Below are 17087 nucleotides of genomic sequence, written 5' to 3'. Positions count from 1 at the left end.
GAAAACCTTTGGGCCATACTCGACCGGCAAGTCAAGAAACAACAAAAAATCCAACTTCGAAGAGCGATCTACTCCAAGTTTTGAAGCAAGAGTGTGCGAAAATCCCACAATCTAAAATTGACGAGATGATTCTCACTATGCCCCATAGAATCAACGAACTCCAAGAAGCAAAAGGAAGATCTACTAGATATAAATTAAATTATAAATATATCAATTCATGTGAATATGACTGAAAATTTTCATTTTTTTCTGAAAAGGTGGTGTCTAGTTACTTGTGACCACGCTGTGTACAACAATTAAACTACATACACAACGAATGACTGTACACAGTTCCTTAACCAAATTTGTCATAACTATCACTTTTAAAATAATTTACTTTTAACACTCTTGTTATGAAAAGTAAGTAATCATTAAATATTAAATCACTAAATAAACTAAATAATAACTCTTAAATTAAGCTGTCTTGTGTATCTTGTATAAGTTATTCCAAACATACACATAGACATTGATCATAGACCAGTAGTACCAGACATGAAGATATGAGGATACAGATAAAAAAAAGGGAGTTACACCACCCGTAGAGATTGTCAGTACCAGGAAGCTTAATGAAGAGGAAGTAAAGAATAGAAAGGAGTAACAGATGAAGCAGAAATTTGAAAAAAAAATTCTAAAGATATGTGTAGCATTGATAAAGAATGAGGAAGAGTCAAAGAAAACTTTTCAGCAATATTAAAAAATGCCCTGGAACAAGGAAAATGGGAGGAATGTGAAAACAGATGTACAATATGTGGAAGAAAGAGGTAGAAGAAGCCACAAAGAGGAAAAAGAAAGCTTTCCACAATGATGAAAACCAAGCAGAATGCGACAATGTAATCTACTGCTTAGCCAGAAAAAAAAAAAAAGCAAATAAGCAAAACAAATTTTCATGGAAGATGTTTGGGAAAAATCTGGTTTGGATACCTGTGAAAGAACTAAGATAGTTCTATAAATGACTAAAATCATAAAGACAATGGAATGTGCCTTTTTAACCTATAACAATAATTAATGATGAAAAAAAGGAAATTCAATAAACAGATGATAAGAAGGATAGAGAAAGATAGGGGGGAGTACTTCAGACAACTTTTGACTTCTGAGAGCAAAGAAAGCTTTCAAGAAACAGAGCATTTTATTTCAAGTTATGGTGAACATGGTATACCAAGAAGTAAATTTGAACAAGTAATAAAATCAAGTTCTCAAAACAAAGCAACAGGTATTGACTGATTAAACACAGAAGTCATAAAAGCATGTGAAAATGGTTGAGGTGTTATGGCTCACAAGAGTTTTTAACATTAAGTGGTAAGACAGAAAAATACCAGATCACAAGTAAACAGTAGTCATTATACCAATTTGGAAAAAATATAGGAAGTAAAAGAGACTATAACAAGTATAATGATCTCCCAACTGAGTCATGTGAGAAGGATGTTTGTAACTATCCTAGGAAAAAAGAAGTGAGATCAGTGGTTGAAAAACAATTGAGCAATGCACAAATGAGGTTTTGCAAGGACAAAAATTGTACTGGTGTCATATTCTTGCTATGACAGCTGAAAGAAACGACGATGGAACACAATTTTATTTCATATGTTATGTCTGTCTGATCTTCAGTCCATTTGATGTTCTAACTGCACACTTGCTACTTCATACAAAGCTTCTGCGTTGTTCAGTAAGTTACCATTTATCCCATAATTGTCTAGTATTGTTAATATCCCAACTCTCTAAATCTGATCAAATACCTTTCCTGGTGAATAATTAATTTACATTATTGTTAAGGATGTGTTCTATCAGCCCTACTCTTCATAATATGCATAAACCAGATCACAAGAGAAGCAAACTTAATGCTGGAAAAAAGTCAATGAACTCATATTTGGATGTGATCAGGCCTTGTTTGACAAAGATGAAAAGAAACTCCAATACCATCTTCATAAACTAAATACACCATGCAAGAAGTACAATATGAGAATCAGCAAAGCCAAGACAGAAATAATGAGCATTGGGAAAACAGTAAGACAAATACAACTGAATACTGTGGAGATCCAAGTATGTTGTGAGAATATTCAATGAAGATAGCAACGTAGACAGAGAGATACAAACTAGATGCTAGAAAGCAGACATTGTAACCTATCAGATATTCCCCTTCCTTACTATAAAAACATTAATTTAATAATGAAGAGAATAGATAGAACACTTATCAATATTGTATTTAAACCAGCATTAACATATCAATGCTAGACATAGGCCTTCAGTAAGAGAATTGAACAAAGAATAACATTGTGTGGAATGAGATGTCTCTGTAAAGCTATCAGTAAGATCAGACTAGATAAAGTAAAAAGTGAAATAATCAAACAATTTGAAATTAAACCAGTACTGAAATATATAAAAAAGCAGAAATTGACATTGTTCAGCAACTTGGTGAGAATGAGTCCAAAGCAACTACCAAGAATAAGTATGTTATTTAAAACAAACAGGTTTGTTTTTGAATTTCGTGCAAAGCTACATTAGGGCTATCTGCGTTAGCCATCCCTAATTTTGCAGTGTAAGACTAGAGGGAAGGCAGCTAGTCATCACCACCCACCGCCAACTCTTGGGCTACTCTTTTACCAACGATTAATATAGTTTATTGACCATCACTTTATAATGCTCCCATGGCTGAAAGGGCGAGCATGTTTGGTGGGATGGGGATTTGAACTCGCGACCCACAGATTGTGAGGTGAGTGCCCTAACCACCTAGCCATGCCGGGCCTACAACAAACAGGAAAAAGAGGTCGAGGGATACCAAGAAAGTCTTAGATTGATGGAACAGTTAAAAACATAAGAATAACAACTGCTGAAATGTTTCACCTTGACTCAAAAGGATGTTTGTGACTGCTACTATGCCTAACTGCATCAATATTCAAATGATAGACCTAATTCACAAATAAAAGTAAACTTGTCACTTGCGTTTTTATTTTCAATTCATATTTACAGCATTTACTCAAAAATATAACAGTACTGAACCGAGTTATCAACTAACTCCATGATGCTTTTATGTTATTACAAAGTTCCCCATCCATTCAAATCTCTAGAATTTTCAAAAAGTCAAGTGCACATTACGTAAAATCTCGAAAATAAGGAAATTTCTAGGCGTCACACATTATCACTACGTCATGCCAAAACGCTCTCTATAGAACTTTAGATAAATATAGTTTATTCACCAGTTATAAAAGCTATGTGTATATATATATATTTTTCCTAGTTTAATAGGAAAATAATAACGACTATCAATTACTAGGGTATTTTTCCATCAACTTATTCATTGATGGGTCTTATTTAATTCAAAATACTGAGTACACGCTTCCGTATGATACGTATTAAAGCTAGTAGAAATAATCAAATATACAAAATAAAAGAATGTTCTGTCTAGAGGTAAAATTTAATTTCCTATTATTATTTAAAAGTAATACTAGTGGTAATAGTATCTTTAGTGAGTGAAATCTCGCCTTTTTTCGACGTTAACGTGACGTTATCTTAATACGGTTTCGCTTTCTCCAGGTGTTTTCTGTTTGTAACTTGTATAGTTGTAATGCAACTTGCAAGAGAAGGTGTTTGTTGTCTCCTGATTTTTAAGAAAATTAATTGAAATTTAATATTGATCAAATTTAATCAAACCATTTAAGAAAATAATCGTATTCGGTATACTAATTGCTTCTAATATTAGCTGCTACTGAACCTTAAAAATTAAGTAATAAGACGTGATGCAGTTAACTAACACTGTAACACTAACACTCAACAGTATTATTAGGCCTACCATTACTAGTAGTACTACGACATTAATGCATACATTTTAAAATGTAAATAGTACTCAGTAATACTAGTAATAGGCCTTGTATGTATGTAACAACTGAGAAAAATTGTAGTAATACTAGTGTTACTACTAACATTAACCAGCCTATTGTCATAAGGTTTTAATAATAATAGGCTCCTGGTAACTTATCAATACTTGCTTAAAAAGTTAAGCTTGGTCTGAAATTTACAAAACCAATGGTTTTGTTAATAATACTTATATGTTAACAATATAAAAGAAAAAAAAGTTATTAGTTTAAGTGATAAAAACAACAACAACCATAGTTTCAAACCTGGAAGATTTAATATAACATAAAATTTATCCTCTTAGCTTATTCTAGGTAATTTATTAATTTGATTACTTCAACATTTAACAGCAGCTGTTCCAGAGATGGGGTGGTCTGCCCCATTTCAGTGTGCAAAAGAAATTGAAACAAAGATATGAGTAGAGATACTAGTGGTAAAAAGATTATGAATTCATTTTATGGGGTAATTTATGCATGTTGTCATGTATGAAAAGAGGGTCTGGATCATCTGTAATGTGTAAAAGGTTATGACTTAATTTAAAACTCACCACAGGTCTTTGAAGGAACCCATTCATTGGTATGACTCAAACTTTCAATCTCTTGCTTTAGCCCATTACTAGGCATTAGTAAACAGAGGTTGATATAAGATGATTGTAACAATATATAAATGTATACTGTCAAACTTAGAATAACTGTAAATAATATTATAGGTTGAAGAAATACACGTATAAAGAGATTCTGATGGATGCTTATGATAAAATTCAAAGTCTTTAGCTTATGAAATGGGAGTTTAGTTGAGTTATTTTCCAGTAACCATTTATTTGGATTCCCCCCCCCCACCCGTTTTCAATCTTGGATCTGCTCCTGCTTAGACTTAAAACTAAGCTGTGGTAAACTTCTTATTGAAAATGAAACAACTGTTTTACCATACACTGAAAAATGAATACTTTCTAGAGAATTAGAAAACCAAATAGCAAATTGAGAACCAATTTGAGAGTAGACAACTCATAACTGAAACAAAATATTCTGTTTATGAAAATGTGCATATAAATATGTTGATATATTTACATGATGTATTTATTTTAGATTTCATTCCCACCATTAAAGAAATTTACTGCATAAAGGAAAGGAAATTTTTATTATAGAAAAAGGAATTATATTTGATCAGATCAAAATTTGACTCATCCATTTTTAATTTTTTAACCATTAAGTTATTTGGGTTGTAAATATTTTCTATTGTGTACGAAACTAAGTCTAATATTACTTTAGCTTGTTCAGTTATCAAATATTTGCATGTATTTTAACTTAATTACAGTTTATATTTTTTACATTTAATTTCTTTTAATTCAAAATATTTTGTTGCAAAGCCTACTAGTTAGACAAAACATTTTTGAGAAACATAATTAAAGAAAATTTATGAAAATTGCATGAATATTTTTTGAAATACAACAATTCAAAAAAAAAGTAAACACCTTCTCTGTAACTTTTCATTGTCCAGAAGGGTTACAAAAATACTCAAAACAATATCTGTATACTTGAAATTTTGGGGAAATGTATTGAGTTAGAAAGTATTTTGGGAAAATTTGACAGGTAGAACCTCTGACACTATTTTGCATAAAACATTTTGTGTTACACAGTAATTTTTGTTTGCTTGTTTTTTATTCTTAACAGATAAAAATTAGACACAACATGAATTATAATACCAAAGTTCACTAAGTGGCATCTAAGCTGCTATACATACACTGTATTCTCTAGTAGACATCATGGTTATACGCTCAGTCAAGGTTTCAAACTTTTCTTAAAAGGCACAGATGTTTCTCCTTATCCACACACCAAGATTCTTCTAAGAAGGTTTTTGCCATTTTGTATTACACTGTTAATAGAGATATCTTTTTTTTATATGGTTTCCTTATTATACAAGTTTCAAAATATTGATGTGTTTGTGAAGAGAAGGGTAACTAATAATAAAAATAAAGTATCCTTTCATTACCCAATAAGTTACAAAGTTTATCCTAAATGATATCTGTAATACTTGAATTTTTGAAAATGTATGAAATTGGAAAATCAATTTTGTAAGAATTTGATAGTTGCATTTTTTTTTAATACAGAAGTACAGGAGGTGGTGTTATTCAGGCTTAACAAATAACAAAAGTTAGGGATTTGTATTTCTTAAATAATAATGTTAGCAGCAGTGATAACATTCTTTTTTGAAAAATCCTTTCCAGTTGTATACCTGTTTAAACTTCACTTCTTTAAATATGCATTGTTATACTTGTCACATTTCTGCATTGTGTCCAGGATTGATATAACTCTTTCAACAGGGAGATTAAAATTGACCACAACCTTTAAAATTTGGAATTATTCGTAGATACATTCTAAAACATAAATTTGGATGAAACAGTCTTTATTCATATGTAAGCACTTTCTGAGCTCCCCAATATTAGAAGACATTGTTGAATCAAAATAAGCCACTTAGTATTGAAAATACAATTACATATAAAATTTTTTTTTTATTGGTTGTTTTGGTCTACTAGAGATCGTTTATGGGCCAAACTGTCTTGTGTTACAAGCTGTTCTTTGTGTAAAGCTTATACTTTTAAATTAAAGTTTGGCATAGAATAAGCACATTTTTGTGAAAAACATCTTTTAACAAACTATCACATCAAATCGCAGCTGAACAGAAACTAAGAACAAAAAGACCATGCAGTGTTTATTTAGTTCAATGTGAAAAAAATGGTTTCAAAATTATAAAACTGTGATGCTCTGGTGAAGATAGTTATAGACATGAATCTGTGGCTAACTTTTAAACAAACACTAGATATTTAAGTTTATTGACTAATCATATCACTATGCAACAATTGAAATTGTTATGGAGAAGTATATTCCCTTCACATACATATACATTTTCAACAGTTTAGGAAATTCAGATTAATTGCATAGGTCATGTCACAAGTCAAACCAGTCCACAATATTATAACTGAGAAGAAAATAAGGTTGTTGAAGAATGAGTTTACATCAGGACTCTACAGTTTAGATCTAATACTTACAGTAGTATTTCAAGAATACATTCCACATCTGAAAGAGAATGCCCATGGGCACTAAGAATCTGAACTACATGTGTGCTCCAAAGTAAAAGTTAGGTGCTCTGGGCACCTTGGGCAATAGTTAGTGTCAAACCCTGTATTGTCTACACTGTATGAGATTTGTAGACATGAATCGAGTCACTTCTAATTCTATTTCAAAGATAACAGTTCTCAAGCTTTGAGCCTAACCTAATAGCTTAACTTCCTTGAACCAAGTATTATTCTGTACTTTGTTCTGTATGTTAATATCTTTTTGTGTACTAAGGGAATCAAGTGTTTAAACAGCACCCCAAATTGTTTCTCTAAAATCTTGCACAAAATTATAATAATCTTACTGTTAAATTCAAATTCTCTAAGTAGAACTGAAAACTCGTAGTTTTTATTTTTGCTGGAGAAAAAAGACAGGAGATTGCTTTCAGATTTTTGTGTATAATTTATAATAGGGAAACTTATGACAATTCTTTTAAAGCATGGACTTCTTACTGAATATTTAGCAGCTCAACACCCAAAATGATAAATAATGTCAATAATAAGTGTTATTTTATATAAATGAAATAAAAAGCCGAAAGCCATCTTTGAGTCACTACATGTTTTGCCATCTTTAAGACACTGCCATCCTTACGAATAAAATTACACAGCAAGCAGGGAACTTTATGAGGAAACTTTAACTCATAAACTAAGTGGTGCTACAAATGTATGTTATTTTGTATAAGAGATTAACATTCCTTTCCAAAAACTACACATTAACACCTACTAATCCTTCATCTCTGTTTATCAATGAATTATTTGATTTATAACACAAAAGTTTATATTGATTTGCTGAGATTAAATTCACTTTGAGCATTTGGTTCATTTAAAATTGTTTTATGCCAAATTTTTGAGTTACCTGTTTCAGTATCTTTTTTTTTTCATTGTGTAAGTAACGTTTATGTTCATTGATACATTTCAAGTTATGTTTTGTTTGACTAATGTATTTTTTATTGCATTTACTTCTAATTTCTATATATATATATACCTGTTTATCAGAAATATCTGTGTTAAATACTTGGAAGCACTGTTTTAATTTTATTAATTAGCTTCAGAATAGGAATAAAGTTACGTTTGTTGAATACACTGGTGATTGGCTAGTTACACCTTGTCAATATTTGTTTGGGATTACCAAATTATTACACTGTAAAGAAGTGGAATGCTAATGAGGAGAGATGTTGGATAACTTTCCTAGCTGCTGATTGCTAAGACTGATGTAAGAAATATACTTAAGGGATTTAAGTAGGATATCAGTATCAGGCCAATCAGAAACTGAAAATGAGGAATCAGTTAGCATATTTTTTTGTGGATGTAGTGTTTCTGTAATACAACTAAATATTAATAAGAGAGAAATTTCATACTGCAGTCTCAATACCACAGAGTACTCAGGCATTGTCTGTGTTGCTAGTGTTAGTAGTATATACTTTCAGTGCTAGTAACTTATTTATTGAGAAACATTGGTTTACATAAAATTACAAGATGTGGTAACAGTAATAACAGTGAGGTTTATTATTTTCCTAAAATGCTGTTTACTTTTTTTTTTCTATGACATTTTGTTTTTCTTTGTGTTATCAAAAATTCTCCGTTTGTGTTTGACGATTGCAGACTTCCACAAATTCTTTTCTCCATGTTAAGGATGCATTGACGGTATCTATATTCCGGCACTATATGATGACTTAGAAACGTTAGCTGTATGTTCAGCTGAGGATGATGTCTCTGTGACTGTCTTCTACACTTTGCTTAATGATACCGAAATACTTTCCATTGTATACATATCAATGAAAGAAATTCATATTATAATTCCCTCGATCTGTATTTGTCTATTTCGTATCAAACACATGTTGAGCTTGTAGTAGATGCTAGGAAGTACAACTCTAAACAAGAGGGAATTTTCAATAGCCACAGCACTTGAAATTCTTTTAGGCAGGATTAGAGTAAATCTAATCAAAAACACCTTAGGTGTGAAAAAAAAAGGTGCAGCCAAAAAGGATTGAGTGTGCAACTTAAAGGAATGAAATCAAAATTGGTGGCAAAACTGGTATTTTCATTTATACTGTGATAAGCATTTTACAGTAAGTACATCCATCAAAAGGGTTCGACCTCCTGAGTCCAAAACTGTAATTTGTTCTCAAATGACGGAGCTATGAGCTAAAAGTTTGTACTTGATAGAAAAAGAAATCAGAACCATCCTATGAGCCACTATGCCACAACTAAAAATATTTTGCCCGAATGGAACCACGAGAATAAAGAAAGCAGTCTTTCTGAAGTGGGGCAACATCTCTTGAAAACTAACTGCAAAGTAACCTTCAGGGGAGTAATAGACCTTTCACTTTCAGCTTTCTTGGCTAATAATAAAGAAATAGAACAAAAGAAAGTTGTGGTACAAAAACACAAGAAAACATACTTGCACTAACTAATACCCACACACAAAGCCAAACTATTAACCTGCAGTTTACAAAAGTTTAGTTCAAGATTACTCAGTTTAAAAAAAAAACTTCAAACGTAATAATAATAAATTAGAATTAAACTGGTGCATGTATACATGTGTATATAATATATATATATATATATGTACAAAGAAGAGTTGTCCATCTTTCTGTTTTGTCTCACAAGTTTTGAGGAACTAACTGGAATAATTTTGATGAAATTTGGTAGAAGGACTTAATTCCCTTTCCCAAGATTGGGTTTGAATAGATAAGCAGTCAGACAAACTGTTTTAAGTTTGAAAGCCAATTTAATTTTCGTGCCATAATAGTGTGAATGAGGGCTCAACTGAGCTCAGAGGCTGATAAAAATATGTGAACTTTGTGCCAAACATAAGTGATATTTAATGCTGTGTGTAGCACAGGTACTTCTGCATTGTAGTTTATTTACTAAAGTTTAAAATAATGGGAGTGGCCCAAACCCCCATTTGTAGCATTACTTTTTTAAACTCAACATTGCTGAATTCCTTTGCTAGTTTTTTCATTAAAACAGATTATGGAAAATAGTTGGATTGATATCTGTAATGAACATTCATAACTAAATACTTAAAATTTTACAACAATTTACAATATCTCAAGTGCATTATTTTTATGTTTCTTAATATCAAAACCCATTTTTCACTGGTATGTTAGATAATTACTTCTTTATAAAAAAAAAAAAAAAAGACAATATATCAGTAGAATCGGCAGGTTTGGAAATAGTACTGTCCAAAAATTTATATGAATTGCTGAAATAAAGAACAAACAACAAAGGTGTTTTCAAACAGATGGTTAAGGAATACACTAGTAATTTTCTCTCAAATCATGAAAAAATTGCAAGCATACTTTAAATTGTTCTTGTAACTAGGTGCAGCATATATTAGTTGAAGTACTTGATATTATATTAACTACCTTGATGAAAAAAACTATTACAGAGGATTACCAGAACAATCAAGTAAAGTTTAAATGATCCAGGAACTTGTGTACTTTTGAATAGTTGATTATTCTTCATAAATAAAGAGAATAGTTAAGTGTTCCAAAGTACTTTAATTTCTAAGGATTTTGAAAACTACTTATTTTATATTAAGTAATAGTTATATTTTTCTCTCAGTTTTATGTCTTAATTTAAAAACTTAACATATTTTCTTAAAATTTAAATAAAGATTGCAGTCACTTTGTTAACTTATTATGATGAAGATTTTAAAATATTTGTTGATATTGTCTAATATATACTGCACATCTTGAATATGTTCGATGTTTCAGATGGAAGTTTCACTGTCCGCTTTAACTTTAAGAACAAAACATTTCAATAACTTTCTATGATAATATATTAATACGTGCAGGCTCATTTTTTTTTTGAAATGCCTTTTTTTTTAATATCAAATTTACATGTAGCCAACTTTTAATGTTCTGTTGAACGTGGATGTATCTATCTAGTTAAGTAGTACCTTCTTTCTGAATTAGTTTACTATGACTTAAGGAATAAATGTTTTGTTTTAGGTTCAGTGAAAAGCTTCATCTTAGTTAAGTGAACAGAGGGGCAATGTCGTGCACAGCAACTTTCTTATTAAGTGATACTGAAAGTAGTGAAGATGACAGTAGTCCACATTTACGTACCCTCACAGACATAAACGTATCAGAAGAAAAGAAACTCAACGAAAATAGTAATAATTCTTCAGTGTCACATACCCAATTAATTTCATGTTCTGAAAATTGGCAGGAAAACCATAGTAATACATTAGTACCAGAAACCCCGAGGTAAGTGAAAAAGTTTTAATTTCATATAATTTCAAGAGGAAATAATTTCTGATCTTCAGTCACATCTGCCACATGACGGCTTTAGTTTCTTTCTTTAGGAATTTTCTAACATAGAAAATAGTCTAAGACTTGCATTTAATTGGGAGAACTACACTTAATGACAAGGAAGAATATAAAATTTGAACGTCTTACCTTGATTTGTTGATATATCAATGAATTTATTAAACCAATTAGAGAAGTCCATTCCATTTTCTCATGTACTTCAAACCAATTATTATGTTAGGTTCATTTGTATTATGGGCACATTTGTAACTAATAGAAATATATAAGAATCATAAACCATTTGTTTGTGTTTGGCTCTTAAAGACAGTAATTTGCAAAAAAAACTTGACTTCTGTTGAATGAAGTCACTCCTAGCACTAACAAAATGTTTTTAAAATACTTATTTAGAAAGTCAGGTAAGTTATAGAAGTTTTGAGACATCCTGATATGTGTGCCTGATATATTTTTTGTGCTCTAAGATGCATATTTGAAAGCTACATGAATTGTTTTTTGGAGAAAAAGGGAGGATTACTGAAGCATTGCACTAAGTGCAGACAGGCCTCAACATCTAAAGTAAGTGCTAAGTTTTGTGATTTTTATGTATATTTTTTGAACAAAGTACAAAGAAAATTAATGTTTTAGGTTAGTGACAAATATAAAATAATTCAAAATATTGAGAACTCAAACTGTGTAACTTAATTGGTTTGTTTACTTTATCTTTGGGGTGAAATAGATATGCTGTGAATTCTGTTTTTCATGGAGTTTTTATTCTCTGAAATAAAGTCTGGTAATAAAACAATAAATAAATATAAAAAAATTAAGAGTTGAAATTGTGAATATAATTAATTTGATTATCTGGTGATAAATGATGCATTCAAAGAAGAAAAAAGTATTATTAATTTTATTTCATACTTTTTATTTTACGTTATTAGTGTTAGGGTAGAGATAAAAGAAAGTTTTACTTGGAAAAACTTGCTACTCATTTAAAGGAGTCTAGTGGTTATAAAATTGAAATGAAAACTGTAAGTTGAAAATAAGTATTTTTATTCTAAGCATGAGAAATCACCTTTCACTCTGACTCGGACAGAATACACTATTTAAAAATATGCTTTTTTGTATGCAACAGACTTGCAATGCTTACTAAAAGTTGCCAAATTTTGTGAAGATATACTTAGGAAATTCAGAGTTTTAGTATTTATAGTTTCATGCTTCCAAGGTGGGTCAAACTGACCCACTTCATATAGAAAGAGTAAATAAAGTATTGAGTGATTTTTGGTGTGATTCTTACATCTGTATTTTGGTAGAAATCACTTATAGAAATTGTTGTGGAAAAAATATTTATTTCTGATTGAGCAGAATGTTTTAAATGCAAGTATGTTAATTCTGCAGTATACGTAGAAGTGGAACCTTTCCATTGGAATTGAAACATTTTTTTACCAGCCCAAAAAACAGTGATATTTGTTAGATGTATGAATCATATGTTACTTTTTTTTTCACATGTTGACATGACAAGCTGTCTTTATTGGTTGAAAGGAAAAAAAAACTTGTAATGATAACATGATTTTTTTCTTTTCATTATTTACTTTAGATAGTGATTAGTAACTTTTTAACCATTGTACAGTATTAAAGAATCTTGTATATATTAAAAGATTGTTATAATAATAAACTAGCTATATAAATAAGTGATATCTGTTCTGTCAGGTTTATTTTATATATGTGTTAATCTCAAAGGTGCTTCATGTTGTATTTTTGTTTTTTGCCTTACATTCCTTTAACGTCCCTGTAAAAAACTGTATAAAGTTCATATAAGTTAAAGTACATATATTAACCAAATATATATATATATGGGGGCTGATCCATTGGACCAACCCTGTATTAGAGAAGAAATGTTAACTATGATTCCAAATTTACTGCATGTATCTACATGAAATGTGGCAAGCTTTTAGTAAAATGTACAAGTCTGTTATCCAAAAAAAATCAGATATATTGCAAACATATTTCTACTCAAGATATATCTGTGAATGGATGATGTCAGTCTGACTCAGATTCTGACAAGTTGGAGTGCAAAGTGATGTTCGTGTGAAAAACAAATATTTTTGTTCATCATTCAGTTTGATATTGTATTTCCATCGCCTCTAGAACATCTAAAATGTATATTTACTCTACTTTACCACAAACTATCTCTAAATCAGCAATGTAGGGTAAAGTGAATAATTGTTAACTCTGACATCAAATATGTATAATACTATGTTGAATGGCACTCTGTAGATTGTAACATGTGCACTTTGACACCCCCACACACACCTAGGGTTAATGAAATTAATTAAGTTACAAATGGTAGGTTATATTAACCACTTCTCACAATCTTGGAGATCAAAATCAGTGTATTTAGAATTGTCTCTGGACAACATATTTTTGACAGTGATAACTAGTTTTGTTTCAGAAACCCCTGATCCAAAATGTTTTTAAAATTTGTTTTTGTTTTATTTAAAAATTAGGAGATTAATTCAGAAGGACATGCATGAGAATTCCTTTTATTATATATATTTCTTAGACATCCAGAATAGTTCAGTACTCCTACATTCTAATCTGGTATTAATTATCAATTGATGATGTAAACAATATCTATTTGCCATGATTGTTATATGGAATCTTCTAGGAACTAAAATTTGGAGAAAAAAAAATATGTTGGTGTTGGACTTCTTGGATATATATATATCAATATTTATCATATATTATAGAGATATTTGTAGCCCTTAAAGAATGATGAGTTTTAATTTTGTTTGTTTATTTTTTAGCCCGCTTTTAATTAGCTATAAAAGAAGAAAACAAGAACAGCAAGAGATCAAATCAAAAAGAACTTGTCTGAATCACAAAGTAGAACCTGTAAGTAACCCTATCAAATCTACTGATACAGCTATGCAGGCAGAAGGACAAAATCCAATTGTATTTCCATTCAAATGTTCCAGTTTTGAGAAAGGACCAAAATCAAAAAAAAAAACGTGTTGTCCTTCGGCACTTTACCTCAGCTGGGTGAACATCATTTAGCTGATAACGATAAACTTCCTGAAACCACAGATAATACTGTAATATCTACAAGTATACCTATACGTGGAACACCGCCATTCTGTAGAAGTGACAGTTGGTCTAATGCACTTTCTTCTAATTCCTCTTGTGCATATTCTAGTTCGTCTAGTAATTCTTACTGCATAGATAGTCCTTTAAAAAATACCTTACGACCAAATGCTCAGAATTTTCATCAACATTGTAAATTTCCAAGAAGCAGTTGGCAAGAAAACACATCTGTACCATCTAGCACTTCACATGAGAACAATACCTGGAACTCTTGTAATTACAGAAACTTTGGGTTTTTATCATCTTTCAACAGTGAAAATTCTACTTGTGGTAGTAAAGTTGATAAACATTCAGTGAATTCTTCTTCAGGAGCTGCAAAGTTAAAGAAAAAATCAAATTTTGTTTTTCAATCTGGAAGGGTTTCAAATAAATCCAATGACCAGAAAGATCAGCCCGCTAGAAATTTCACAAATTGTCATGATGCTAATTCTTCTGCAGTGAAAAAGTGTGAAAACTCTGTAAATAATCATCAGTCCGGTGTGAATGATGGAGGTGCTTTTCAGCTCTGTGCATCTGCAATTTCTTCTTCGTGGAATAATTTTCAAAGCAATATTTTACGACCACTCATGTCTCCTTTCATGAAACATCAGAATGGGAAAAAAAATTATGATAATAATGACAGTGATGAAATGTTATTTAATGTTCCATCATCACTAGAAAATACCTCTTCATTGTCATCGCAGCAACAAAGTATATGTAGATTGCCATCTATAAAACAGGAATATAGGGAAAACAAAGAACATACTTGGATAACACAAAACTTAGATTCACAAACTAATCATGAAGATACAGGAGAGAGCACTTCTTCAGGACTGTTATTCTGTGATACCAGTCAAAACATAGAGTCTCAAGATAGGAATAACATGACAGGTGTTGAAGAAACACCTAGACCATGGATCTCTACAAATAGTCTTAGGAGGAACTTTCAAGTAACACCTTCAGTAAGAGAGAGAGAACAGAGAGTTCTTCCACCAAACCATTCCGCAAGACCTAGTAGAAAATTCCAGAAGTTTTCTGCAGTGCCTGGACAGCAGTATTTTCCTAATAATGTGAGACAAAGAGAGGAAACATTTAATTTTTGTAGAGCCAATGAAAATGCTTCTAACAACAGTAATGGAGTTAGTATACCTGTAAAACAACCACGTAGATTACATTCATTTAGTAGGCTACAGTATGGCAATAATAGATCAAGAGAAACACTCAACAGAAGTCAAAGTTCTAGGCTCACAGGTCAGAGAGCTACATTTAATGTGCACCAGGAAATGTCAGTAGATGAGAGTCAACCCGGATCTTCAACATCTGTCCATCAACAAATCCCAGAAATGTCACAACTAACTAGCCTTAATCCTGATTTATGTGATGCAGAATCAGAAAGTGAAGAAGAAGAATTTTTTACTCCTGTTTCTTCCAACTCACAATCTGAAAGTGAAGGTAGAGGAGATGTATCAGATCAAATGAATATTTCAGTGGTTGTACAAGTATCTCCAGTAGAAACAGCCAGAGTTTCTGTTCAGTCAGGAACTGATGGAAACGTTCAAACAGAGGACCAAAGTAGTGATGAAGATATTATAGTCATATCTAATGACAGTCCTAGTTTTGATGGAAGAAATTTTTCTGCCAACCTTCGGGTTGGTTACGATTGGCGTTCTGTCGATAGTGGTATGTATAATTTCAACATAATAATTTTAATGGTACTTTCTTTAGCTATCTGTTATGTATAAAGCTACAAATAAATGGGTTAGGTTTATTCATTTTTCATAACTTCGGTGCCTTAGTCTGAAGCGGGAGTTCAACATTCAGGAATAGTGGTGAAAGAAATACATGAACTTTATATGTGGGCCCGGCGGTTAGGGCGCTCGACTTGCAATCTGCGGGTCGCGAGTTCGAATCCCCATCCCACCAAACATGCTCGCCCTTTCAGCCGTGGGGGCATTATTATGTGACTGTCAATCCCACTATTCGTTGGTCAAATAGTAGCCCAAGAATTGGCAGTGGGTGGTGATGACTAGCTGCCTTCCCTCTAGTCTTACACTGCTAAATTAGGGACAGCTAGCGCGGATAGCCCTCGTGTAGCTTTGCGCGAAAATTCAAAAACAAAATAAACTTTATATGTGAATCACTGTAATGTTTACTTGAGAATTAAAGAAAATTCTAATAAGTATTATGACTAGTCATTAAGTTAAGTGTTAAGTATTTGGTGTTCCAAACATTTTACTTTATAAATTCTATTAAACATTTACTCCTTTCTACGATAGTCCAAACTGAAATATTTGTATACATGCAAGTGAGATTTAGAACTGTTTAAGACATATGTCATGTATATGTACTATATATATATACAACTTTCATCCTTCTTACCTCTGTAAGATACAACTAGTACACCAAGTAACAGTGACATAACACCACCTAGTGAGGACCAAGAACAAGAAGTTTTTGTTGTTTCCCCTGATCCCGTAGCCCAGGTCAGTCAGATGGAGGAAGATGAGCACTTGGCTCGAATGCTTCAGGTCAGTACTGTAGTTACTAGTGTGATAATTAGAATTAAAGTAATCATATATATATATATGTGTATACACATAAAAAAATAAAAATAAACTTTTCAGCAGAGATAGTATAAACAAATAAAGAAGTATACGCTAAAAAGCTACGTAAACTATTATGGTAGTATATATTACATGTTGCTAACATTAGGACTACAC

The 17087-nt window shown here is 31.4% G+C and overlaps 1 protein-coding gene across 1 annotated transcript in view; it reads left to right on the top strand.

Annotated features, from left to right (window-relative positions):
- Window positions 1-10937: 10937 nt before the first annotated feature.
- The window catches only part of LOC111086613, a 26074-nt gene continuing 19924 nt past the window's right edge, over window positions 10938-17087 (top strand). Inside the window, exons 1-3 of the mRNA XM_022390140.1 lie at window positions 10938-11211; window positions 14052-16047; window positions 16756-16895. Of these exons, the coding sequence (XP_022245848.1) occupies window positions 14955-16047; window positions 16756-16895 (1233 nt within the window). The 5' untranslated portion in view covers window positions 10938-11211; window positions 14052-14954. The remainder of the gene's footprint in view (window positions 11212-14051; window positions 16048-16755; window positions 16896-17087) is intronic.

This window comes from Limulus polyphemus, unplaced genomic scaffold, assembly GCF_000517525.1.
Source record: "Limulus polyphemus unplaced genomic scaffold, Limulus_polyphemus-2.1.2 Scaffold1254, whole genome shotgun sequence".
In the NCBI taxonomy this organism is placed as follows: Eukaryota; Metazoa; Arthropoda; class Merostomata; order Xiphosura; family Limulidae; genus Limulus; species Limulus polyphemus.
This window is presented reverse-complemented; position numbering and strand designations above follow the sequence as displayed.